This window comes from Calliphora vicina, chromosome 3 (assembly GCF_958450345.1).
Source record: "Calliphora vicina chromosome 3, idCalVici1.1, whole genome shotgun sequence".
NCBI lineage: Eukaryota > Metazoa > Arthropoda > Insecta > Diptera > Calliphoridae > Calliphora > Calliphora vicina.
The window spans coordinates 119,461,597-119,489,580 of NC_088782.1; the positions used below are offsets into that span (position 1 = coordinate 119,461,597).

At 27.4% G+C, this 27,984-nt stretch overlaps 4 protein-coding genes across 8 annotated transcripts in view; 2 read left to right on the forward strand and 2 right to left on the reverse strand.

The window, feature by feature from the left end:
• dop (microtubule-associated serine/threonine (MAST) protein kinase dop) overlaps positions 1 to 7,696 on the reverse strand; it is a 45,758-nt gene extending 38,062 nt beyond the window's left edge. For 2 of the 3 annotated variants that reach the window (XR_010576327.1, XM_065506469.1), the window contains exon 1: positions 7,161 to 7,696. The gene's annotated coding sequence lies outside the window, so the exon portion shown is untranslated. The remainder of the gene's footprint in view (positions 1 to 7,160) is intronic. The other variant, XM_065506470.1, reaches the window with a different exon arrangement.
• Positions 7,697 to 9,634: 1,938 nt separating this feature from the next.
• Positions 9,635 to 18,608, forward strand: SCCRO4 (DCN1-like protein SCCRO4). 3 transcript variants are annotated; one of them, XM_065505417.1, is made up of 7 exons: positions 9,635 to 9,735; positions 10,811 to 10,883; positions 10,967 to 11,224; positions 15,603 to 15,694; positions 15,783 to 16,036; positions 17,585 to 17,792; positions 17,858 to 18,608. In XM_065505417.1, exons 3-7 carry the CDS (start codon positions 11,115 to 11,117, stop codon positions 17,929 to 17,931), a joined length of 738 nt encoding a protein of 245 aa, XP_065361489.1. In that variant the 5' UTR covers positions 9,635 to 9,735; positions 10,811 to 10,883; positions 10,967 to 11,114; the 3' UTR covers positions 17,932 to 18,608. The 3 variants fall into 3 exon arrangements, with proteins under 3 accessions (XP_065361489.1, XP_065361491.1, XP_065361492.1); XM_065505419.1 differs by lacking the exon at positions 9,635 to 9,735 and adding an exon at positions 10,272 to 10,599; XM_065505420.1 differs by lacking the exon at positions 9,635 to 9,735 and adding an exon at positions 10,272 to 10,456.
• Positions 18,609 to 20,546: 1,938 nt separating this feature from the next.
• Positions 20,547 to 24,001, forward strand: polo (Serine/threonine-protein kinase polo). Its single transcript, XM_065503465.1, has 6 exons — positions 20,547 to 20,899; positions 21,477 to 21,701; positions 21,772 to 22,554; positions 22,621 to 22,802; positions 22,873 to 23,119; positions 23,188 to 24,001. The coding sequence occupies exons 1-6, from the start codon at positions 20,801 to 20,803 to the stop codon at positions 23,380 to 23,382; spliced, it is 1,731 nt and encodes a 576-aa protein (XP_065359537.1). The 5' UTR covers positions 20,547 to 20,800; the 3' UTR covers positions 23,383 to 24,001.
• A 1,288-nt stretch (positions 24,002 to 25,289) lies between these two features.
• Positions 25,290 to 27,476, reverse strand: SCCRO (defective in cullin neddylation 1 domain containing SCCRO). Its single transcript, XM_065504652.1, has 3 exons — positions 27,263 to 27,476; positions 26,365 to 26,949; positions 25,290 to 26,303 (listed from the first exon to the last, which is right to left on the reverse strand). The coding sequence occupies exons 1-3, from the start codon at positions 27,263 to 27,265 to the stop codon at positions 25,998 to 26,000; spliced, it is 894 nt and encodes a 297-aa protein (XP_065360724.1). The 5' UTR covers positions 27,266 to 27,476; the 3' UTR covers positions 25,290 to 25,997.
• Positions 27,477 to 27,984: the final 508 nt, after the last annotated feature.

Here is a 27,984-nt window from a genome sequence, read left to right on the forward strand (position 1 = left end):
TTAATGACGTTTGTTGTCAAGACAAAGTTGTCAATGCAAAAGCACTAACAATTTTGTCATAACGAAGAAATAATACTAATAAATGGAGACTATGCATGATAATTTTTTATCTTGACAACCATTTTGACGTTTATCATGATACAAATTTATTTAATTTAATTTTTTGGTAATAATTTGTGGGATTCTTGAATTTAAATAAATAGTTCCATAAATTATATGAATGAATTTGATCATAAAAATTTAAATCTTAAAAGTGGGGAAGTTTTGGGGATTTGATAAAAACATTTAGGAATTTATGGAATGTAAACTTCACACACTTTCATGTAATCTATTGATTTATATATATTAAATTGTCATGATTTTGTACTGTTGGGCATTTTGGGGATTTTCCGAAAATATTTGGCAATTTAATTTTTTGGTAATAATTTGTGGGATTCTTGAATTTAAATAAATGGTTCCATTAATTTTATGAATTTAGCCATAAAAATTCAAATCTTAAAAGTGGGGAAGTTTTTGGGATTTGTTAAAAACATTTAGGAATTTATCGAATCATCAGGGATTTGCCAATGTTTAAATTTGTTCATTAAATCTATTGATTTATTTATCAAACTGTAAATTTTCTTAACGTTTTTGTATGTTTTTGTACTGTAGGGCATTTTGGAGATTTTCAGAAAATATTTGGGAATTTAATAATTTTGTAATAATATGTGGGGATTCCTGAATTTGAATGCTACCATCAATTTTATGAATTTTACCATAAAAATTGAAATCTTAAAAGTGGGGAAGTTTTGGGGATTTGATAAAAACATTTAGGAATTTATGGAATTTTTAAAAACTATCATGAAATCTATTGATTTATACATAAAATTGTAATTTCCATTAAGAATTTGCATGATTTTATAGTGATGGACATTTTGGGGATTTTTCGAAAATATTTGAGAATTTAATTTTTTTGTAATATTTAGTAGAAATTCCTGAATTGAAATAATGTTCTATAAATTTTATGAATTTATCCATAAAAATTCAAATCTTAAAAGTGGGGAAGTTTTGGGGATTTGTTAAAAACATTTAGGAATATATCGAATCATCAGGGATTTGCCAATGTTTAAATTTGTTCATTAAATCTATTGATTTATTTATCAAACTGTAAATTTTCTTAACGTTTTTGTACTGTGGGGTATTTTGGGGATTTTTCTAAAAATATTTAGGAATTTATATTTTTTTTTGTAATAATTTGTGGAAATTCCTGAATTTGAATAATGTTCCATAAATTTTATGAATTTGACCAAAAAAATTCAAATCTTAAAAGTGGGGAAGTTTTGGGAATTTATCGAATCATCAGGAAATTGTAAATTTTTAAAAACTTTCACGAAATCTATAGATTTATACTTTCCAATGCCTAATTTAAGTAAAATCCTTAAAAGAATAAATTTAAATTTATGTCTGTTCTTTAAAAATTGGCAAACATCAGCTTAAATCCAAACCACTCTTACTTCTTCTTTGTGTTGTTCTTTTTTTGCCTGCCAAGTTTGTATGTCTGTCCTTCTCTAGGTATAGACAGGGGGTTAGGCTATGGTATTTATGTTAACACACAATTTAAAAGACGTAAAAGACGATTTACTGCAAATAATTTTCTTTTTATGGTTTTATGGCGCGTCTTTTTTTGTTTTTATTGAAATGTCAAACACAAACTGATAAACAAATTTGACATTGCCGCAATTATTGACAGGTATGAAAGAGATTCTTCTTCACTGAAGATAACATAATTTTGACATTTGCTGCAATGTTAATGAATTTATTGCCAGTCTAAACGCCAATTCTGGATCCTGATATTTAACGATATATATCTGTCTGTGTTTACAAAATAGTATATTTAATATTCGTCTCAATCGCATATAAAACTCTAAATAGTCTTTATATAAATTTAATTAAATTTATTCATTTATTTCCTACATAAATTGTCTACTCATCTCATTAATTTGATATTTCCTCTAAATTCGTAATCAGAAACCTTTGAAAATCGTTGACCTTTAAAATTTTATATAATTTTTGTATGAACTTTTCTTATTAATAACTAAAATACGGAAAAGAAATTTGATACATATAACAATTTCCTCTTGAGTATGTACATCAAAATTAGAAGAATAAAAAATCGTTTAAATTTAAAACACAATAAATTGAGTTTTAGTTATATATTTTTGTTTAATAAATTTTAAATCCCCTTAAACTTTTGAAAAATCCCAGTAGAAAAATTTTACTGGGAAGTATTTAAATAAGATAAATATTGTTTTTTACTATAAAACCATTGATTTTTGTTTACTTAAGAAAACAAATTTAAATTCCCAATTACTTTTAACAAATCCCAGAATTTATTAAATCTTGCCGGGGAAATATTTAAACCTTAAAAATACTTAATTTATCTCATAAATTTATTATTTTTAGTTATATTTTTGTAATATTTCTAATTCCCAATAAGTTTTAAAAAATCCCAAAACAATAATTTTTCGGGGAAAAATTTAAAAAAACTTAATATAAGGTTTATTAACACAATTCTATTATTTTTTAAGAGAATTTATAAATTCCCAAATTATTTTCAAAAAATCCCAAAATTTGCTAAACTTTAGTGGGAAACTGCCAAACATAAAAAATATTAAATTTTTCTTATAAAATCAACTAATTAATTTATATTTAAAATAAATTTTAAATCCCCTTAAACTTTTGAAAAATCCCAGTAGAAAAATTTTACTGGGAATTATTTAAATAAGATAAATATTGTTATTTACTATAAAACTATTGATTTTTGTTAACTTAAGAAAACAAATTTAAATTCCCAATTACTTTTAAAAAATCCCAGAATTTATTAAATCTTGCCGGGGAAATATTTAAACCTTAAAAATACCACATTTATCTCCTAAATTCATTAGTTTTGGTTATTTTTTTGATATATTTTAAATATTTTAAACTTTTGAAAAATCCCAGTAGAAAAATTTTACTGGGAAGTATTTAAATAAGTTAAATATTGTTATTTACTATAAAACTATTGATTTTTGTTTACTTAAGAAAACAAATTTAAATTCCCAATTACTTTTAAAAAATCCCAGAATTTATTAAATCTTGCCGGGGAAATATTTAAACCTTAAAAATACCACATTTATCTCCTAAATTCATTAGTTTTGGTTATTTTTTTGATATATTTTAAATATTTTAAACTTTTGAAAAATCCCAGTAGAAAAATTTTACTGGGAAGTATTTAAATAAGTTAAATATTGTTATTTACTATAAAACTATTGATTTTTGTTTACTTAAGAAATCCAATTTAAATTCCCAATTACTTTTAAAAAATCCCAGAATTTATTAAATCTTGCCGGGGAAATATTTAAACCTTAAAAATACCACATTTATCTCCTAAATTCATTAGTTTTGGTTATTTTTTTGATATATTTTAAATATTTTAAACTTTTGAAAAATCCCAGTAGAAAAATTTTACTGGGAAGTATTTAAATAAGTTAAATATTGTTATTTACTATAAAACTATTGATTTTTGTTTACTTAGGAAATCCAATTTAAATTCCCAATTACTTTTAAAAAATCCCAGAATTTATTAAATCTTGCCGGGGAAATATTTAAACCTCAAAAATATTTAATTTATCTCATAAATTTATTATTTTTAGTTATTTTTTTGTAATATTTCTAAAACCCAATAAGTTTTAAAAAATCCCAGAGCAATAATTTTTCGGGGAAAAATTTAAAAACACTTAAAATTGATTATTATGGTTTATTAACACATTTCTATTAATTTTTTTTTTTTTTTTGACTCCAGTCATCTGTAATAAAAAAGCTACCTAAAGTATGCAATACAAATTTAGATATTTTATTTGCAAATAAATAAGAACAGGCAGGTGTATGTGGGTTGGAGAAACTTGAAGAACTAACATTAGTAAATGCTAACGGGCGAAGCCGGGGCGGTCAACTAGTTTACTATAAAACTATTGAAGTTAGTTTATATAAGAAAAGAAATCTAAAATTCACAAAATCTTAACGGGAAAATATTTATTTCATATAAATTCTTTAGATTTAGTTATTTTCTAGATACATTTTAAATTCCCAGACAAACAAAATTAAGCTGTTAAGTACATATTTTATTGCTTTATATTGGGTATTTACGTTTTTATTAAAAATTCTATAGAAAAAATCGTTTCTTTACACCCCCACATCAATTGTGTATGTCAAAAATGAGGGCCAATGATTTTACAGTTATTTCAATGATTTGTTTTGATTTTTCAGCGAATAATTTTGTATTGTTGTTTTCGACAACAAAGCCAAATAAAGACAAATTTTGTAAAATTAAAATCATGCGCAGATATGTATTTTAATGGCCAAAATTGTTTACGTCTTAAAACTAAGTATTATTATTAGTACAGGGTAGTCATCTCTTTATCCGGTCGCCAGAGGATGATGAATGAATAATGTTTTCATTTATTTTTTTTGTTTGGTTTTTCCAAAATTAGCAAAATATTCATATGTAGGAAAGAAATTTCAATTAATTACATACTACACACAATTTACGGCACAAGCCGAAAATGACACAAAACATATTTACACTCCTACGGACATAGAAAGTGTGTGCCTGTTTATTTATATATAATATATTTTAGTAGATAAACTACATATTTAATAAAGAATTTTATGGCCAAGAAAATTATCTAAATTATGACTGAAATTATTTAGAGATCAATGTTGAGCATTTAAACTTGAAAAAAGTGATTTTAATAAAAATACAAAAGTAGTTTTTTTCTTTTGTTTGTAGAATTTTATTATGTTTATAGTAAATATTGTATTTTGCTTGCTAAATTCTTGTTTATGGATCGTTATCATATTTTTACTCTTCCCTATCGTTTACTATTTACCGATATATGGGCCTCCAATGTTTGATATATTGTAATTTTGTTGATTTTTGATACGTTTTGGTCAATATCTCATTGGATAGCCTTTTTAAATACCGTCTACATCAGATATATTAGGAAAATGACTTACAAATTCGGCATTTCCCATAGACGGCGTATCTTTCGAACGCAGTTTATGTTTTTAATATCTTATATGTCATTTTGAAGGTTAAATATCTGTCATTTATTCTCACATAGTTATTGAACATTATAGTGTAAACATCAAAGTTTGTTTTGCTTTGAAAATTTCGAATTTTCCTCATATGCGGAAAGTTTTGTTTTACATCTTTAATTTGAAAAAAGTACAGCTGAAGCACACCGGTTGCTATCAAAAGAAAGAGTTCCATCGGTTTCAACGTGCTAGAGAGGTTTGTTCGTTTCAGAAGTGGTGAAAGATCGCCCAGGGCAGCTAAAGACGTTTGAAGACCAAGAATTGTAGGCATTACTCCATAAAGATTGTTGTCAAACTCAACAAGAGCTTGCAAAATCATTCAAGCAGCAAATTCCAAACGTTTGCGTGCAGCAGGATTCATTCAAAAGAAGGGAAATTGGTTACCATACGAATTGAAACCAAGAGACCTTGAAAGACGATTTAGCATGTCTTAAATACTTATTTGCGATGAAAAATGGATACAATACGATAAGCCGAAGCGTAATAGACCGTATGTGAAACCCGACCAACCAGCTGAATCGACACCAAAGCCAACGAACCACGACAGCCGGTTCTACGCACCGGAATGACCCGAGTTCACTCGGCCAAGGGCTGTCAACTCAGCAATCACTGCTGCTACAACAACAACACCAAAGACAAATATCCATGGCGCTAAGGTAATGCTCTGTATTTAATGGGACCAAAAAATGCTATCTATTATGAGCTGCTATGTGGCCAGACCAACATAGGGAACCTGTACAGAACGCAAATGATTCGTTTAAAGCGAGCATTGGCCATCATGACAATGTTGCACTTCCACAATATGGAATATCGACATGAATCCATAACAATTTAATTTTGTTGGAGTTCTTAATGCAACTGTTTCTAATTTGAGTAATCAACGGTGATTTATATAAAGTATTTTTTTATAGCCATGGCAACCGAAAGGCTGGCATTTCATATGACAATAATACCTACTATTTTCAATACCCATTTTAAAGAAAACTTTCAAACGATATAAAAAATGTAACGATTCGATAACTAATATCAAAGATGTAAAATATGAGTTTCAACTTTAGAGGCCCATAAGTCGATTAATATGGAGCAGCGAAAAAAAAATTTTTGTTTTCCAAAATCAAATTCCTAACCCCTCTTTCAAAGTTTTTTCTTTTTTTTATTTTTCTTGGCGCCCATAAACTAGATTTTCCGTTTTGATATTTATTTAAGTACAGCTAGAGAAATAAACATAAAATAAAATTCAAACCAAGGGGGTATTGCAAAGCAGAATAAAAAGGAAGGGGGTCTGATACAAACACAAAAAAACACACGCACGAATGATTTTTTTTATGCACCACAAGCTAGTAAATGCCTTAATTTATAAAGTAATTGTGGATAAGCAAAATACTTTAATTTATTTGTAATGTCAATCTCTTGTAACTTACTGTTATATTCTCTCAAAAAAAAAAGACTTGATTCTTTTAAACACTGTCAAAAAGCAGTAGCAAAACAGGCACTAACAACTTATGACATATTATAGCAACAACAAAAACAAAACAATACAAAATAGTAACAACAACAACACAACAACATCAATATACAACACCTTGGTCAATAACAACAACAAAATCAAACAAAAAAAACAACACACACTTTTATACACAAGAGAACGTACACACACGCACACATATGTCAATCATAATCATCATCATCGTCGTCTATTGTATTTTATCCATTTATATGGCAACAACAAAAAAAAAAAACATCAAGCAAATGGCTAATATTTGTGTTCTTCTATTTAATTAATCCTGCCGCACCTTGATTTAAAGTTTTTCCTAATTTTTCCTTAGGATTAGCCATATATCATACACAAAATGGCTTAGTTTTCAAAAAATTAATCATTAATATTTATGTTTTATTTTACTAAAAAACTACACTCACTCGCCTTCAAAAATATCTTAATATTTTAATAAAAATGTTTGCATACATATACTATATTTATTGCAACAAAAAATTATGAAACTTTATATTTTAGCTTAAGTTTTGCACAAATTTTATTAAAATTTTACATTTTTATTATGTTTTTAGCAGCGACTACTAATTTTCTTCACTTTTTGTTCACCAACACAATTTTCTTAAATAATTTTCTTCTGACATTTTTTTTTTTTTTGCTTTTCATCACCACTTTTATTTTGCCATTTTCTCTGTTTAATCTGTAATTTTTCTTTTATATTTTATGATTTTCTTACATTTTCATTTTTTAATTTGTATATTCCGTTTAGTTTTTGCAAAAATATCTTTGATTTTTAGCCAAAATTCATTAATTTTTCTTCCACTATTATAGATTGTGAAAAAAAATTATTCGTGATTTTTTGTCTGCCTTCTTCACACACACACAGTTTTTACAATATTTAACAGCAAAAAAAAAACACAGCAAAAATGTTATGCTGGGTATACACGATACTATTTTTCGTACTAATCGTAGTATGAGTTGAAGTACGATTTTGTGATAGACGTTACTACAAATCGTACTATTTCCTTTGAAAAAAATGACAAGAAATAAAAATATCACAAAAATCAAAAATTTTTGATTTTCATACTTCGTTAGTACGACAACATGATACACGTTACTAATTTCATACTTATACGATTTATCGTACGACTTATCGTAACGTTTATACCTAGCATTATACACAAGGAGAATTCATTATAAGGTGAGAGCTATTCTACATTGAGTACAACATTTACAAAAACCACATGCAATTTGTTTTTGTTTATGTTAGCTGGAACTGTCTAAGTCTGCATGTTGTTTTTGTTGCTTTTATGTTTAGTGAAGTATTCGCAAAAATAAACAGTAGTAAATTTGAGAGATCGAGTGAAGAACAAAATAATCAGATCATGTATCGTCACCACCAGCTATAAATACTCCTTGGTTATACATATGGGAAGGTGGCAGACAGTGATGCCTAATAATTATAACAAAAACGCGCAGAACTGCTTTAACAAACAAACACGGTAAAAATTGCTTAATATTTGAGTTAAATTAATATGTTTATTAAAACTACCCCCGTCACACATACAATTTTTTCATTATTATCTTAAGCAATAACGTCGGCCAAATAATGAAACTTTATTTACATCTTTCTGTTTATGTTTAGCCGTAGAGAAAATGTATATCTTAAACACATGTAACATTTCCATGTAAGCAATCAAAAATTGTTAATTGCGAAAATAAAAATGTTATTGGGGGGTTTTTATTGGGTGCAATATTTAGGATGAATGCTATTAGCTGATATTATTTTGGAAATTATGTGAAGATCCCACAGAAATCGGCTGTCCTAAAATAATTTTACATTTTTTAAACTAAAAATACAACTTTTGGTTTATGAAAAACCGCTAAATAGGCATCGCTGATGACAGTTCAGGGTTGCATTAAAAGTACATAAAAAGGGACTTAAAAAGGTATCAGAATGGTGATGGTGCAAAACCCGCTAAATTTTTGACAAAAATCGCTGGAAAATGGCTGAAAAGTAGATTGTGCAAATTTTTGCGTTAAATCGCTAAATTATTTTATTATTTTAATTAAATTTTTTAAAATAACATCGAAAAACTACTTAAATTTATATAATACCCAATTTACATCTGCCCAAAATCTAGTTTAAACAAGATTTCGAAAAAAAATCTAGATTGGTCACGGTTGTACTTTCTGTGGAAATGCATATATTTAGATTCTGTTGATACCACGTGTTCATGGAAATAGAATTTGACCTTTGAGTATATAATAATTTGCAAGTTTATTGCGCGTAGAGACACTGTGTAAATTTCATGATCGATATCGAATGCCATAATCTGATGTCTAGTCAAGATAACAATTTTTTTCTTTACTCCCTGTTTATACTTGACAAATATTTAGGCAATATTGTATAAGCAAAAACACTAACAATTTTGTCATAGCGAAGCAATAATACTAATAAATAATTTTATATCTTGACAACCATTTTTACGTTTATAATTACAAAAATTTATCAGGTATAGACATTGGTTTATAACAACCCCGTTTTATGCTAAAAGGATTTATACTAATTTTTGCAACACAGTTATTTGCAATTAGAATTGTTGTCAACTTTGTGCTTTTAAAACAATTTTTAGGGCTTTTGGAATGTTGGAGACAAAAAACAAACATTAACATTATTTAAAAATAAAGAAAATTCTAGAATATGCCTAAAAATATAAGATATAATCCGAAAAAACCGATTATTCTCAAATAAACATTTTTTTAATTTTCCTTACGTGAATACAAGAAGTTTATAAATTTTAAAAAATAGCACTCTACCTTGTTAAATTGTATGTTTAAGTTTGTTTTCATATTCATTATTTTTTTATTATTTTTTCAACAACCTAGCTTATTGGCCATAATCGGTTATAAATTTCTACTTAATATTGTTTTATTATAAATATTACAAATTTTATAATTAGTATAATTTTTTCCATTTTATAAGAATAATAAGCGTTTTTCTTGATTTAAACGAAGAAAGTTGACAACCCTGATTCCAATAGCCATCTCAAACACGAAAAGAGGAGAAAGAAAACAACACAAAAATTTCTTGTTGCCATTTAATTAATAAAAAAATAACTTAAATAAGGGTAAATTTCTATAAAAAATTGCTAATTAACTAAAAATTAAGTGATCCATTTACTAAATAACACAATTAGTGGCAAAGTTATCTTAAAACTTAGCAAAAAAATAGCATTCTATGGAAACCCACAATTGTTTCTTCGTTTGGTTATTCAGTAAACGCGAGTAGTGGTGACGATGTTGTCTGTGTAGTGGTAAAGAGTAAAAAAATGTTTGTAGAGTTCTACAAATTGCAAGAACAAAATAAAATTAAGAAAATAATAGAAAAAAGAAATAATAGTAATGCAAGCATGGGCTAAACTCTAGTTTGGGGGCGCCACTCCGGATCCATAGTTCCCGAGATATGGGATATTGTTTTTATCCGATTTGATCAAAATATACGTCATTAGAAAGCTTTATACAATACCTCTTATATTATGAGTTATAAATCTTAAAATTTTTGGACCCATTAGTGCCAATATTAAAATGTTTGTGTTTTTATTCCGATAATTTTGAAAAAAAATTTTGAAATTTCAAGGTTTATTTTTTTTCCTTGGCCCCCATAAACTAGACTTATTCCCATGTCTGGAGAAAACTGAAAAATCTCTACAAAAGCCTGCACACGGCTTTTTGTTTTCTTCTCCCTCCCTCCCTATTCTCATAAGCTGTCATACACTCAGCTGGTTGGGAAAAAGTTAAACACTAAAGGAAATCCAAAAAAAATCATTACGCACCTTAACAAATATCAAAGTGGGGTTTTTAATTAAATATTACCAACATAAAAGTTTTTATCGTACGCAAAATATAAAAAGAAAAACACAACTTTTCTTTCTGTCACACAGAAAAATTCCAAACATTTAAGATATTTTCATATTGTGAAATTTATAAATAAAGTAAATCAATTTTAGTTTTTTTTAAGGATATGTGTAGTGTATTGTAAGAAAATTTTCAAGCCGGTGGCTACCTAAAACTAAATCTTCAATATAAAAGGAAAATTTTTTTAAGAAAAACAGCTGCAAGGCTAAAAAAGTTTTTCTTATTAAACAGTAAATTTACATTTAACTCAAATCATATTAATGGAAAATAATTTGTTTCCAATTCCAGCTGTTTTTCCTACCATCCTTATTAATTACCATTGGTTTTCGGTAAAGATTTGCTAAATTTTGCAGAAAATAAGGTAAATATAATTGTAGGATTTTTTCAAGCCCAAAAATATGCTTTAATTTTTCTATTTTTTTTTATTCATCTTCCTTTTTTCAGCTTCTCCTGTTTGTGTAACATTCTTAGATATATTTTTTTAATTTGTTTTGTGTTTTAAAACACCATTAATTCCTTCACTTTAAATTAGCTGAAATTTTAAAGAGAAACAACAAAGACAGAGCCAGACCGTTAGCAGCAGCCTATAGTCATGCCCCGCGGTAAACGTCGTTCCAATCACGATATGGGTGAAGATGATCGTCAAACTTCGAAAAGACAACGTAATTCATATACGACAGCAACAGCACAAAATACAAGCAGGTAAATGTTTTTTCGTATGAATTGGATTTTGTTGAAAAAATAGTTTTTAATTGTTTCACATGTCAAATAACAGCCTTAAAGTAGGCAATATTTTTTATATTTTTGTTTGACCCTAAAAGTATACTTTAAAATTATGAATATTCCTTCATGTTATAAAATACATAGAATTCTAATAATACAAAACAACTAAATTAAGTTTTAAGTAGTTTTTTTTATTAAACAAATATTTAATTGTTTCACATGTCAAATAAAAGCCTTAAATTAGGCAATAATATTCATATTTTCTTTTGACCCTAAAAGTATACTTTAAAATTATAAATATTTGTTCATATAATGATGAGATGCAAATAGGAATTCTAGGTTTAGCAATATTTTTGTGGCGTTTTTTGAAAAAGAATTGATATCTTGTGTCTACAGTACATTTATCTTGACCCGGATCTTGTGAATGATTATTTTGGCAAATACAAGATGTAGGATATTCTGGTGACTACATAGGTAATCAGTCTGGTGGCAGCTTTTCCTTCTCAGGTACTATAATCAATACGTTGTTTTTCCCTTGTAACTGGAAAATAGCTAGAGTTGTAGCCATCATTAAGGAAGGACAATCTACTGAATTGGACAATCTACGTACTATTTATATACTTCCAGTCCTTTCAAAAGTTGTGGAACATATAGTAAAATACCAAATGATTGAGTACATAGATCTTACCTACAAGATACACACTAGTGGTGTTCCACAGGGATCTGTAATTGACACACTTTTTCATGATTTTATAAATGATCTCTTACTTAGGTTTAACGATGTTTCCTGATTGCCCTTTGTATATGCTGACGATGTTCAATCTGTTTGTTACATCCTTCGTAGTGTTGCATCATGGGCAACTGAATTTGATAAACCGGATCATAATAAAGTTAATGGGATTTTGATTCGATACTGGCAGTGTATATATCAGAATTAATGATGTGTCTGTTGAAGATGAGATGTCTACGTCTTGTTATAGATAACTTATTGAATTTATCTCCACATCTCTAATATTTATCTTCCCGAATATTGATTTATATTAAAAAGATTATATTCACTGAATATTAATTTACCTTGCTCAATAAAAAGACGGGTTGTGTTGCCTCGGCTGTCTTAATGCCCAGATGCTAAGAAAATATAGAAACATTTTTAACAGGATTATTCGTTATATTTTTGTTTTGAAAATACGAGATCATGTAACTCAGCAAATATATAAGTTCTTTGGATCATCTTTTCGGTTTCGAAGTTGCGTCTTTTAAAGTTTATGTGATTTCGAAGATGCGTGGATTTTTTTTTTGTTTTTAAAAAAGAGTAGTAACACTCAGGCAATTAATATGCCTATATATAAATAAATGTGTTACTTTCTTTGGAAAGGGGATAGAGTGTTGAGGAAAAGGTAGTGAAACTCTGCAACTCTGCTTTATTTCAATAAACATATTTGAAATGGTTTTTTTTTTAGCAATGTTCGAAAATTCGAACTTAATTTCAAAAATTTAAATTCTTCAAGAAAATTTTAAATTTTTGCTTAGTTCAATAAAAATATTAGAAATCGTTTTTTTTAGCTATGTTCGAAAATTCGAACTTAATTTCTGAAATTAATTTCTTAAAAAAAAATTTTTTAAATTTAAATTTTTTCAGTTCAAAAATATTTATTATTTTATTTTTTTGCTTTAGTTCATTTACTTTTTTCAGCTTTATTTCAATAAAAATATTCGAAATCAATTTTTTAGCTATGTTCGAAAATTCGAACTTAATTTCGAAAATTTAAATTCTTCAAGAAAATTTTAAATTTTATTCTGGTTTAGTTCAATAAAAATATTCGAAATCGTTTTTTTATTATTAAGAAAATTCAAACTTAATTTCGAAAATTTTAATTCATTAATAAAAATTTAAATTTTTTCTTTAGTTAAAAATATTCGAAATCTCTGTTTTTAGCGAAAATTTAAATTCTTCAACAAAATTTTAATTTTTTCTTAAAAAATATTCGAAATCGCTGTTTTTAGATATGTTCGAAAATTTAAATTCTTCAAGAAGATTTTAAAATTTGAACTTTCTTTCTAAAATTTAAGAAAATTTTTCTTTTTATTTTGATAAAATATTCGAAATAGAAAATTGAAATCTTCAAGAAAAATTAAAAATGTTAATTTTTTCCAAATTTATTTCAAAATAATATTTGTAATCGTTTTTTTAGCTATCGAAAATTCGAACTTAATTTCGAAAATTTAAATTCTTCAATAAAAATATTCGAAATAGTTTTTAGATATTTAGAAAATTCAAAATTAATTTTTTCTTTATTTTAATAAAAATATTCGAAATCGCTGTTTTTAGTTATGTTCGAAAACTCGAACTTAATTTCGAAAATTGAAATTCGTCAATAAAATTAAATTTTTTTTGCTTTATTTCAATAAATATATTCGAAATCGATTCTTTTAGCTATGTTCGAAAATTTAAACTCTTCAAGAAGATTTTAAAATTTGAACTTTATTTCGAAAATTTAAGAATTTTTTTTTTTTTTTGATTTATTTCAATAAAAATATTCGAAATAGAAAATTGAAATCTTCAAGAAAAATTAAAAATGTTAATTTTTTCCAAATTTATTTCAAAATAATATTTGTAATCGTTTTTTTTAGCTATCGAAAATTCGAACTTAATTTCGAAAATTTAAATTCTTCAATAAAAATATTCGAAATAGTTTTTTAGATATTTAGAAAACTCAAACTTAATTTCGAAAATTTTAATTTTTTCTTTAGTTTAATAAAAATATTCGAAATCTCTGTTTTTAGTTATGTTCGAAAACTCGAACTTAATTTCGAAAATTGAAATTTGTCAATAAAATTTAATTTTTTTCTGCTTTATTTCAATAAATATATTCGAAATCGATTCTTTTAGCTATGTTCGAAAATTAGAACTTAATTTCGAAAATTTAAATTCTTCAACAAAATTTTAAAAATTTTAATTTTTTCTTAAAAAATATTCGAAATCGCTGTTTGTAGATATTTTCGAAAATTTAAATTCTTCAAGAAGATTTTAAAATTTGAACTTTATTTCGAAAATTTAAGAAAATTTTTCTTTTTTTTTTTTGATTTATTTCAATAAAAATATTCGAAATAGAAAATTGAAATCTTCAAGAAAAATAAAAAATGTTAATTTTTTCGAACTTAATTTCGAAAATTTAAATTTTTCAAGAAAATATTAAAATTTTACTTTTTTCTAAAATTTGAACTTAATTTCGAAAATTTAAATTCTTTAAAAAATTTTAAAATTTTACTTTTTTCTGCTGCTAGAATTAGAATTTAATTTTGAAAATTTAAATTCTTCAAGAAAATTTTACTTGTTTCTGCTTTATTTCAATAAAATATTCATAATTGCATTTTTCAGCTTTCCTTTTTTTACTGTATGTATTTCAATAAAATATTCGAAAACGCATTTTCAGCCATGTTCGAAAATATAAACTTAATTACGAATTTTAAAGTTAAACACCAAAATATAATTACAATTAAAATTGGTTAATTTTTTCTGGAATTTATCAGGATTTGAAACTTGTTTTCCTACTTTAAATATCGAACATTTTATTTTTCTAGGAAAATGTTTAATTTGTTCAAGAACTCATCCTACCACATCCTAATATAACGATATTTCCCTAATGGTTAATACTGAAAAAAAATCACATTTTGCATCACCCTGTTTTCTGCGAAAAAATGAAATAGCTGTTTTTAATTTAGTCATTCATTTTTAAATTGAAAACTTTCTTGTAAATTATGCCACTGTGATTAGGTATTATTACTCCCTAAAAACTTCAAATAACATTTGATAAACAATTACGATTGTATTCAAATAAATTACTGTGTATTGTAAGAAATTTTCTTAAACTAAATAGCTAAATATTTTATAGCCACCTACATGATTTATTAAATTAAATGAAAAGTTCGTTTTTGTTTAACAAAATATACAATTCTTGTCTATTTGTTTAAATCTTTTTTTTTATTTTTTTTTGGTGGGGGGGGTTGTGTTCAGTAAACAAAAGTCTTTTCATACTCTCTGTCTCTGCAGCAGCCCTCTCTCTTCATCTTTACCGCAACTGTCAATGTCTCTCAATGAACATGAACATGATTTTGAATTTAAAGACACCTTGTGTTTTTGTTAATAATAATTTGTTGGCATTTGTTTAGAAATTTTAGCCACTACAAATCTTAAACTATTTTTAGCTCATAAACAACAGACACAAAATAAAAAGCAAAACAAACCCTTAAATTTTGCATAAAAACAATGTCAAAGTAAAATGATTTTCATTAAAATTTTAAATTCATAAAAAAAACTAATAATAAATTGTTAATTTTATTATTAACTTTATTACAGACGTCATATAAAAGCCGAAGATTCTTTCAGTCATAAAAGATGTTTAGCATGGTTTAGAGAATATACAAATCCCGATGAGCCAGATACACTGGGTAAGTTTTTCTATTTTTTTTTTTTTTGTTCACTAAAAAGATTTTATGTTAAAAATAATGTGTAAAATTTTTGGTTATTCTTTTGTAGGTCCCGATGGCATGGAAAAATTTTGTGAGGATATTGGTGTCGAGCCCGAAAATGTTGTAATGTTGGTATTGGCTTATAAAATGGGTGCCACACAAATGGGTTTCTTTAGTCAGTATGAATGGTTAAAAGGTTTAACCGAATTAGAATGTGATTCTGCACTTAAAATGCAATCAAAATTGGATTATTTAAAAAGTATATTAAATGATGCCAACATATTTAAAAGTATATATCGTTATGCATATGATTTTGCAAAGGTAAGTAAATATTTTGTTTTTCTTTTATTTAACAAAAGTTTGATATGTTAACATACAATAATTGAAAAGTTCGAAATGCAGAATTCGAAATTATTTAGTATAGCTATTTTTCAAAATTCGAATTTAATTTCGAAATTCTAAACAACATACTTAACCTTATTCCGGAGGTTTTTATTACGTTAACATCAACATTTTTCAAAATGTCCTTTAATTGAAAAAGATTCGAAGAAAGTTCGAAAATCAATATTATTTAGGAAAATTTTAAATTTTTAATTTTTTTACTCTATTTCAATAGAATATTTCAAATTATATGTTTTTGCAATTTTCGAAAATTCGAACTTAATTTCGAAATACTAAATTACACACTAAAATTTTTTCCAAAAGGTTTTATATTATATTACCATAAGAAAATAAAATTTTTCTTTCAACTTCTTAATAAGATTTGAAAGTTCGAAAATCAAAATTCTTTAGGAAAATTTAAAATTTTTAATTTTTTTTACTCTATTTCAATAGAATATTCAAAATTATACATTTTTTGGCTATTTTCGAAAATTCGAACTTAATATCGAAATACTAAATTACACTCCAAAATGTTAATAAATCTCGATAATTTTAAATTAATTTCGAAATTGAAAATTACATACAAAAATTTGTTTCTCCTTTATTATGATTTCTTGTAGTTCACAAGTTTTGAAAGTTCGAAACTCAAAATTCTTCCGGAAAATTAAAAATTTTTATTCGACATTACATACTAAAAATTAAGGGCGAAAATTTGAAATTTCGAAAATCAAAATTAGGAATATAAAAAAAAAATTAATTTTTTCTGCTCTATTTCAATAGAATATTCGTAAATTCGAGCAAAGTTCGAAACTCTAAATTCTGTAGGAAAACTGAAAATGTTTACCTTTTTCTACACTTATTCAATAGAATATTGGAAATTTTAAAATATTGGATTTTCGAAAATTCGAACTTATTTTCGAAATTCTAAATTAGATACCAAATTTTTTGCCAGAAGGTCTTTATTACGTTAACATTGAAATTTAAAAATTTTAACGAGATTTGAAAGTTCTAAGTTGAAAATTCGTCAGGAAAATTTAATTTTTTTCGGCAAAATATTCGAAATTACATGTTTTTTTTATATTCGAAAATTCGATCTTAACTTCAAAATTCTAAATTACACAACAAAATGTTTGACGAAAGTCTTTAATATTGAAATTTAAAAATGTCAACGAGATTTGAAATTTCGAAATTCAAAATTCCTCAGGAAAGTTATAAATTTTTATATTTTTCGGCTCTATTTCAATAGAATATTCCAAATTAAATATATTTACTAATTTCGAAAATTCGAACCTAATTTCGAAATTCGAAATTACATACCAAAATTTTTGCCAGAAGGTCTTTATTACGTTAACATTGAAATTAAAATTTTTTGTCTTTATTCTACCTAGATTTGGAAGTTCGAAATTCAAAACTCCTCAGGAAATTTTTATTTTTTTACGAAAATTTGGAAATTAAAATCATTATTTTATTAAATTGTTTATTTTCCAGGATTCCGATCAGCGTAGTATGGATATAAATACAGCAAAGGCTATGCTACAACTATTACTAGGTAAACATTGGCCTTTGTATCCGCAGTTTGCACAATTCCTAGATCAATCAAAGTACAAAGTCATAAACAAGGATCAGTGGTGTAATATATTGGAATTTTCACGCACCATTAATAATGATTTAACAAATTACGATATCGATGGAGCATGTAAGTGGTTAAGGAATATCAAATTTGTTTCTATACATATATTATAATATTGCTTTTTTAAATAGGGCCTGTTATGTTGGACGAATTTGTTGAATGGTTACGACAGCAACGCCAATGTACGAGCACAACATCGAGCTGAAATTTTTGGTATAACCCTTATTACCATCATCATCAATACCAACCACAACCACCACCACCATACTAAAATTAGTAGCAGCTTTTCTCTTTTTACTTATATATGTATGTTTTTAAACTTTTTTTCTATTGATTTGTTTGATTTCACCTCCCATTTATCCTTAAATCAGAGAAACAACACATAACAAATCCATTCTAATTATAAATGGTTCCAAACAAAAATTATTTCTAATAATTAACTTCTTGAAAGTAAAAACAAACAAAAGAAAAATAGTAAAGAAACAAATATTTGTAATAATAAATTAAACAAAATTATCAAGCGGAAAATTTGTCCTTTAAGAATTCCATTAAACAAAAATAAATTATTGCAAACAATAAAAAAAAAACAAAACAAACAAATATCAGGGGCTTCTTTTAAAGTTTAAAAAGCCCACACACTCAAACCTCCGCGGCTGGTAAATAAAGGTCGCCGTCGTCATGAAGTCAGTTAAGTCATTTGTGTATGGATTTGATCAGCATCAAACATAACGTCACGTTATTTTGGTTAAGTTACTTTATAAAATACTATTGTAGTAATATAAATAAAAATTGTCATTCGAGTGAAAGATATGATGTGTGAAAATATTTAATAACAATAATTATAATAATAATAAAAAAGCAAAACAAACAAGTATTAAACAAGTTTTTCTTTTTTAATTTATTGAATTATAAAGGGTCTTTCATTAAGCCTCCTATCGTTATCTGGGTTGACGTCGATGCAATGGCCATCTCAAAGAAATATGGACCGAAATCCACACCAAACAGTGAATTCTTCGGATTGTATAGGACACTCTTTCATTCAGTAATGGACCAATACATTGCCCCAAGACAATCAGCCTTGGGTCCATGAATTGGTCCCTTTGTGATACTCTAAAGAATCATGTTCAGGTCCTCAAAAGGTCATTCACATTCGGAATGGGGTTCGATGCCGAACCAACCCGATGTACGAATAAACGAATCCACTCTCGATAGATCCACTAAACCGTTCATAAAAGGACTACACATTATCCTAGTCCGGATCCCCGAATGAGTTGTTCTACCGTTCCATCGTCTTCGTCGTAATCAAAATTCGTAGCCGAGTCCGTGTTAGCCCCGTTAGGGACATTGTCCTATGATGGTCATAAACAGTACATGGCCTCGATACCGAGTAAGAGTGCGATATACCAATGATCGTTCTCAGCAGCCCCCACCCACCCCCTATCTATACTTGACAAATATTTATCGTAATGTTTATTGTCATGACAAAGTTGTCTGATTAAAAGCACTACAAAGGTTGACATAACGAAACAATAATACCATAAAATATAATAATATTAATAAATGGAGACTATACCTGATAATTTTGTACAAAGAATAATAGAATAATATTTTGTGTCATAAATTGTTAGTTTTCCTGTTAAAAAGCTAAAACATATTTTTCCCAAAACTCAACATCGCCAGACTTTACAAAAAAAAATAGCTAAGTTGTCATCACTGCATTTGCTACAAGTTTGTTTACCTCAAACAAAAAAGAAAACAACTCTATATAATATTAACTGACATATTTTATGACAACAATACTCTAACACCAAAGAGTAAAAGAGATAACTATACGAATAGATAAAATAAACAAAAAATTGTTGTTGCATTACTCCGTGTTTAGGGTCTTTTGAAATTGTTGTTGGATTTTTTTGAATTTTTTTGCAAACGGTTGTTTGCTTTATTGTTTTTGTTGTTTTTACACGCATTTTTACAGAAACGTAATCTAGTGTTGTAAAAAGACGATACTTTTTAATACTCGATACTTTTTAAGTATCACTACACACTACTCAATACATTCGTTTTTTTTTTTAATTAAAAAAATAGGATCTATGACTTATTATGAACCGATCATCATATGATTAGACCGATAAAGTTCAATTTCGTGATGGCTGGGCGAAATAATGGATCGATTTCAGTCAGTTTTAATAGGCTTCGTCCTTGGGCTGAAAAAATGGTGTGTAGCAAATTTTATCGAAATATCTAAAAATTGCGACCTGTACTTTGCGCACAAAGTTTACACGGACAGCCTACCAGACGAACGGACATCGTTTAATCGACTCTGGAGTAAACTTGGAAATAATTATGTTAAATTCTATTGCCAACACCATATGTTCACGTGTGGACCGCAGAAACATTTTATTTGTGAATAAACAATTTAAATAAGAGCCTTTACAAATATTATAAATCAAATTGTTATATAGTTATTAGATAAAGTATTTAAAATAATAACTAAATAATAAAATTTAAGTTTTATCAAACATTAATAAAAATATTTTTTTGGAAATTTTGTTTTTTTTAAATTTAAAATTAGTTTTAGAAAAAAACAACTCTGAATGTATTGAGTAGGTACTTTTGAGTAACGAGTACTCAAAATAAAAACATTCGGTACTGAGTACTCATGACCCTAATACTAAATACTTTTACAACACTATAATACAGCCGGCGGCGCGCTGCAGTTGTTTGGAACTCAAAAAGAAATATAAATTTTTGCGAATAAAAGCAGCAAATTTAAACAATCATTTAACAAGAGTTGTATAAAATTATTTTTATTTATTAATTGTGTGTGATTTTTAGTTAAAAGATACAAGTTTTCCCTTATTTTTTGTTTTATTTTCACGTGTTGATTTGTTTTATTCGTTTCATTTTCCATACATTTTTTGTGTTTAAAATTCAAAGCCGATTTTTGATCACTGTGTGACAAGAATCTACAAAAAATATATATTGCAATTCAGTGTAAATAAATTTGTCTACTTTTTTTGTAAAATAAAAGTTCGCCGGCAGAAAAGCCATTTTGAAAAAGAAAATCATTGAAAATGGCCACAAAGCTTGATGATAAGTCCTCCGATATACCGGAGAGACTTTATGATTCCACCAACAATAGAACTTACAAACGTATGCGGTTCTTTGGCAAGGTAAGTGGACATCAAAGATCATTGAATTCCTTTGGACCTTTTTTTTGCATTCTCTTTTATGGTGTATATTCGCTTTTTTGGGTTGCCGGTTTATTTAAATTATGAGACAGCTCTGTTTTTGATGTTGTGGACAAAAACAGAGTTGTTATGGTAATCAGAGTTGTATTTATGAAATATTCGTTGGAAAACCGATAATTTTGAGGATATTTTTAAAATAACGAACAAAAATGATAGAAAATCTTTCAAAATTAATTTTTATTGTAACTTATTAAGAAACAACTAATTAAAAACTTTGTAAATCTGACCTCAAGCTCAATACATTTAAATTAAAATAAAAAAAAAAAATGGTCGAAAAATTAAGGCTGGAAAATGTATCTCTGGTTTGGTAACGATTTGGAGTGACGCCCATAAACTAGAGTTTAGCCTAGACTTTGTCACTTCTCATTGCGGGCAACATTTAGGAATATTTTAGCCAGTTGAAAAGTTAATTTCACCTCTTAAAGTATTCCAAAAATAGCATAATATCTAAATATTCTATCTGACTAAAAATCTGTATTTTTTATTTCTTCCCCTCTAGGGTGGTTTTGCAAAATGCTATGAAATCATTGATGTGGTCACGAATGATGTGTATGCTGGTAAAATAGTTTCCAAGAAGCTAATGATGAAACACAATCAAAAAGAGAAAATGACCCAAGAGATTACCATACATCGCAGCCTTAATCATCCCAATATTGTAAAGTTTCATGGCTTCTTTGAGGATAGTTCCAATATTTACATAGTGCTGGAATTGTGTAAGAAAAGAGTAAGTTTATTCACAGAAATGTATTACTATAATCTAACGAAATGTTTAATTTATGTTTAAAATCCTGCAGTCTATGATGGAGTTGCACAAACGTAGAAAAACTATAACCGAATACGAGTGTCGTTATTACATCTATCAAATCATACAGGGTGTCAAGTATTTGCACGACAATCGCATTATACATCGTGATTTAAAATTAGGCAATTTGTTTTTGAACGATATGCTGCATGTTAAAATCGGTGATTTTGGTTTAGCCACACGTATTGAGTATGAGGGCGAACGCAAAAAGACACTGTGCGGCACACCAAACTATATTGCCCCCGAGATTTTAACCAAAAAGGGTCATTCCTATGAGGTGGACATTTGGTCGATCGGTTGTGTTATGTACACTTTGCTGGTGGGCCAACCACCCTTCGAAACCAAGACCCTAAAGGATACCTATACGAAGATTAAAAAATGTGACTATCGTGTACCCAGTTATTTGCGTAAATCTGCCGCCGATATGGTTATAGCTATGCTGCAATCAAATCCCGAAAGTCGTCCCACAATTGGTGATCTTTTACATTTCGAATTCTTAAGCAGTTCACCAGTGCCCACATTCTTGCCCAGCTCTTGTCTAACCATGGCACCACGTCTCGAGCTTAACGAGACCATTGATCATGAGGCAGCCCAGCGTAAACCATTGAGCGAATTGAATGGTCTTAAGGATGATACACGTCTAGAGTCAACATTCCTTAAAAATAATCTGCATGATGCCATAACGGCTTCGGCTCAAGCTTGTCGGCATAATGAAGATTATCGCAGCGACATACAAAGTTTACAGCAACAGATTACAAATCTATTAAATGCTAAGGTAAGTTTGAGCATTCGTTTTTGTTATAGAGATCCGACATGATGTTATGTGTTGTTTTCCTTTAAGCCCCGTTTATTGCAAGGCAATTTGGGTGATGAAAATACCGATCCCGCGGCTCAGCCCTTGTTTTGGATTTCCAAATGGGTGGACTATAGTGATAAATATGGCTTTGGCTATCAGTTGTGCGATGAGGGTATTGGTGTTATGTTTAACGATACCACTAAGCTTATATTGTTGCCAAATCAAATGTAAGTAAAGAAATACACAATATTTTAATTTTACAATCTAGATGATAACTTGCTAAACTTTCTTCCTTAGCAATGTGCATTTCATTGACAAAGAAGGCAAGGAATCCTATATGACCACTTCGGATTATGCCAAGACATTGGATAAAAAAATGAAATTACTCTCGTATTTCAAGCGTTATATGACTGAACATTTAGTTAAGGCGGGTGCCAATAATGTGAACTTTGAGTCTGATCAAATATCACGTATGCCACATTTACATTCCTGGTTTAGAACCACCTGTGCCGTGGTCATGCATTTAACCAATGGCACTGTTCAGGTAAGCCTTCTTTTCTTTTAATTGGTTTTTTAAGCAGCTGAACAATTTATTAATTTTTGAATTTTCAGTTAAATTTCTCGGATCATATGAAAATTATTTTATGTCCCCGCATGAGTGCTATAACATATATGGATCATGAAAAGAATTTCCGTACTTATCGCTTCTCCACCATTATACAACATGGCTGCTCAAAGGATTTATATCAGAAAATACGTTATGCCCACGAAAAACTTAGTAAAATGATGGAAAAAATGTTCTTTTAAGCTATTTTTCTTTTTTTTTTAATTAAATTGTTCATATTGTTCAATATCATTTACATTGAAGCATTCAATTTCTATGTTTTTTTTTATAAATTATTTTCTTTAAGTTTTACCCAAATTGTTAAACTAAGAAATGAAATTAATTTGTGCAAGTGATTTATTGCTTGTTTATTTTGCTGTAACAGAAATTATCTTGTGTCTTGTTAAATTTTATTTAATGTTTATATTATTTATTTTCTGTTTATTCACTTCATCATTCCTGTTCATTTGCCTCATGTACGTACTATGTTCTTTTTCCTTTTTATATATATATAAACGATATTTAATGGAAACACAAGAAAGGAGTATGCTTATTTGATTTTAATAATAATTATTTTATTTTTGTAAGATTTGTTATTTTAGTGTATTTTTATTTACTTATATATAAATTCGCCTATCGTCATACGTATTATTTTGTAGTTGTCGCATCATTTAAAAATAAATTTAATCAATCCTTAAAAAAATTCTAAAAAGCTTATTTAAAAATCTAATCTATTCACACGCCCCCATACATACATTTTTTTTTTATATATATAAATAAAGAATAAACTTAAGTTTTACTTAATAAAAAAAAAAAAACAAATTCATCAAATTTTATTTTGTGCAAAATTTAAGCGTTCATTTTAAGATTTGAAATAGATGTTGAAAATTCAAAATTCTATTAGTATTTGTCTTTGCATTTGAAACCACAGAGAAATATACATAGAGCGGAAACTAGAAACAAGTTTGAACGAAACAAGTAAGAGAGCTATATTCAGCTGTGCCGAATCTTATATACCCTTCACCAAATTATACTTGAAAATATTTTTTTTAAACAAAATTAAATTTTTGATTTTTTAATTGTTTTTTAATTTTTTTTTTTGGAAAAAGAAGAAAAGAAAAAAAAATTTGGGAAAAAGGAGTAAAGAAAATTAAATTTTTTTAAAAAAACTATTTCCAAATTGTTTTTAAAAAATTTTTTTTTAAAAAACTTTTCCAAATTTTTTTTTTAAATTTTTTTTTAGGAAAAAAGAAGAAAAAAAATTTTTTATTAAAAAAATCATTAATAGACAATATGGATATCTAATGATAGATATTTCACAGTGGCGCCATTTGAGTTTTTTCGTTGCAAAAATCATAACTTTTGAACCAAATGAGATAATCAAAAAATTTAAAAGGCATGTAATAGATAATTGATCAGCCTATGAAATGCGTGTTTGCAAATGGTTCTACGGCTTTCAGCTGCCTACTTATGGGTTAGCAAAGTTGAAATTTGTGGAAAAATCAATTTTATGGGAAGTAAAATAAAATATTTTTATATAGTTGGTAAATATCGTTTGGAACCATGTCTTTTTTCAAAATTTTACCTCTAACAAAAAATGGGACAAGGACGGGCAGCTTGGAATTTTTGCATTAGGTAAAGGAGTAATCAAAGAACTTATTTTGAAAATATGGCAAATATAGAAATTGATAGTTTTTTTATTTTCCTTCAAAGTTGAGAAATATTGAAAAAAATGGATAGTTGGTAAATATCGATTTACCTGGACAAATACAAAGCAAACAGGGGCCGAATTACCGCATTCGATATCGAGTAAATTCGATCGTAATTTTCTTATTTGAGATTACGGCATTCGATATCGAGCATGAAATTTAGTACATTTTGTTATAATTACGATATCGAAATTATTTTTCGATACGATAATTCATTCGATCACGAGTGCGGTAATTCGTCCCCAGTTGTATGATGAAACATATTATTTATTGGCAGACTTTTCACAAATTCCGGGTCAATATTTTTCTGACTCACTCTTTATATAAATAGTGTTGTTCCCCCCTGCCTTGAAAATTTCAAGTTTAAATAAAATCCATGCAATTATAACAACCACACCACATACACTTTATATTTAATTAGCATTATTTATTTAAAAACTAATTTCTTTTATTATTTATACATACAGGAAAGCAAAAAAAAATTCTTAATTTAGTGTTTTATTATTATTATTATTTTGAAAATGTAAAGCACTTAAAACAGCAAAATAATAAATCAAATATTAAAAGTAGATAATAAATCAGAAAAAATTGTAAAGAAAATCAAATAAAACAAAAATCATAAAAAATTAAATAATTTTGTTTTAAATTTAGAGATTAAACAAAGTGTTTTCAAGTAATTACTTTTTCATTTTCAAAATTTCAGTTTGTTTTGTATTTAAATAGAATTTCTTTTATAACGCCTCCAAATGACACGTTATTTAATATATTTTTTGTTTAACTAAATACATATTTTAAATAAGTAATATTTTAACATTATTTTTATTATTATTATTATTACAATACATTACATTGTTGTTTTCTCATAAGTATTTTTTTTGTTTTTGTTTTTTTTTGGAGAATGGTATTTAATTTTACTTGTAATGTTACTGAGGAGGAGAGTAGGGGGTAAGAAGAAAAGTAGTTTATTTGTTTTGTTTTAAATTTATTACTTTGTTTCAATTTTCGAAGGGCTAAAAGCAAAAAAATAATTATTTTTGTTTGAATTCTTCTTGATGTTTGTTGTTTAAATTTATTATTATTATTATTTAAAACATGCTTGTAAACAAACGTTAGCCATAGTTCATATTTGTACTGTGCGCTGATGATTGAAAACTATTCGATATGTTCTTTTGTTGGCTGGCTGCGGCCGCAGCTGCTGCTGACTGCTGTTGGATCTGCTGAGGCGTTAGTGAGGAGTTTGCTTGCAGGTAATTTTGTAATAGTTGTCGATTCTCTTGGCACCATTCGACAAAATCATCGATTAGCACTGGCCAGGCTCCTTCGGAGTCATAATTACTCATATTGTCATCAATATGAATGGCAAAATCCAGCAATAAATTCCATGTATCTTTGGGTATAGAACGTTTATGTTTTTCCTTGAAAATACAACCAAAAGAAATGAGTTTTGTCTGCCATTTCTATGAAATTTTTACTTACCTTCAAAAACTTGCACCACAAATCCAAAAACTTAAAACGTCCACTCAACACTATGGTCCAATAGGCTATGGCCATATCCAAATCTATGCCCTTTTGGCCCGGATCCTTGGCATAGTTAAAGGTGAAATGATAGAAATCCTTAAACTTAGCCAAATCATTTAGTTCCATTTCCAGCAGCGGCAATTTAACCTTTAACTTATCGACGGTATCTATACCCAGCTCACTCATACCATTAACGAATTCCTCGCGGGTAAATTCACATTGGACTTCGGCATGAAACTTCCATGCTATGATCAGCACTAATTTCGAATCGGGACTTAGTTCTAAATCGTCCAGAAAGCGTATAACACCTTCGGAGGTGATTTTCTGAGTATCAGTTGGATCACGATAGCGCAAAAATAACTGTTCAATACGTTTGCGATCTAGCTCGCGATAGTAGTAGTCGGGATTCTGAAAATAGTTGTCACTGGCCAAGTCTAGTTTCCAGTCATTTTGCTGCAGACAATAGATGGCGGTTTGTTCGCCTGTTTGCGTTAAGGAGATGAACTTTCTCACTTTATCCTTTTGTGTGGACTTCAATTTGTTCTAAAAATATAAAATACAAAATAAAATTTAACAAACTGAACAATTTCTTAAGCATTTAGTTGTTTGCACATCCCTGTGTTTGTTTTATTTTTTCTCGATTTTTTTTATTAGGTTTCTTTTTTTTTGCAGCTTATATTCTTTAATACTTTATTGCATAAATGTTTAGTTTTTTTTTTTTTTTTGTGGAAAATCTATTATTTTTGTTGCACATTTTCTACAATTTATTTTCTTGCTGGCTTTCCTAATTCATTTGTCATAACTTTCTATTTTGGTGATTGCTTTTTTCCCATTACTAATTATTTTGTATGCTTACCATTTTTTTTATAAATTCTATTAATTCACTATTTTGTTAATGTTTTTCGGGTAACAATTTGTAAATCTGTTGCAGTTTTATAAAAAAAAATATAAATTTCTGTTCTCCTAAATAAAAATAATTTTCTTCTTTGCTTTTACTGTCCTTCCCTACGTCTTTTCTTATTCTTCTTTATTTTTTCCGCAAAATTTCGTTGCTATTTTTATTTTTTCCTTTGTGCTTCAGTTTCTTTGTGTGGAAGCAAAGAAGAGGCTCAATGACAGCTGAGCAAATGCAAGAGATGCCGGACTGACAACAAGGTGGTAACATTGTTTACTTAGAAACGTTACTAGGATTTTATATAAGTCGATTAATCGAATTTTTGCTGAATAAAAGTCGAACAATCGATTACGTTATATCAAAAGTCGAATACTTAGTTGATAAAAGTCGACTCAATGTGATAATATTAATTAATACATTGATATATTTAATTTTTAATATGTACTAAACAATACAAAAGGCTACTGATGTAGATACCATGTATTTTATACACAAGGATATGGTAAAAAATTAAAACAGTCGAAAAGTAGACTATTCATATATTACCAAGAGACGAATACTCGACTCTTCAAAAATTTTAAAAAGTCGAAAAGCCGACTTTTCAAAAATTAAATTTATGAATTGCTTCCTCATTCTAATTTTGTATTCCTGATATTAAAATGTTACAAAATGACGTTAATACT

Bases quoted from the DNA above. Each gene is read 5' to 3' on its own strand.
- polo (XM_065503465.1), top strand. From the start codon at position 20,801: ATGGCCACAAAGCTTGATGATAAGTCCTCCGATATACCGGAGAGACTT. The intron at 22,803-22,872 runs GTAAGTAAAGAA...TTTCTTCCTTAG, and splicing joins ATATTGTTGCCAAATCAAAT to CAATGTGCATTTCATTGACA. The intron at 23,120-23,187 runs GTAAGCCTTCTT...TTGAATTTTCAG, and splicing joins TAACCAATGGCACTGTTCAG to TTAAATTTCTCGGATCATAT.
- SCCRO (XM_065504652.1), bottom strand. The intron at 26,304-26,364 runs GTAAGTAAAAAT...TGTATTTTCAAG, and splicing joins TGTGGTGCAAGTTTTTGAAG to GAAAAACATAAACGTTCTAT.
- SCCRO4 (XM_065505417.1), top strand. From the start codon at position 11,115: ATGCCCCGCGGTAAACGTCGTTCCAATCACGATATGGGTGAAGATGAT. The intron at 15,695-15,782 runs GTAAGTTTTTCT...ATTCTTTTGTAG, and splicing joins CGATGAGCCAGATACACTGG to GTCCCGATGGCATGGAAAAA. The intron at 17,793-17,857 runs GTAAGTGGTTAA...TTTTTTAAATAG, and splicing joins TTACGATATCGATGGAGCAT to GGCCTGTTATGTTGGACGAA.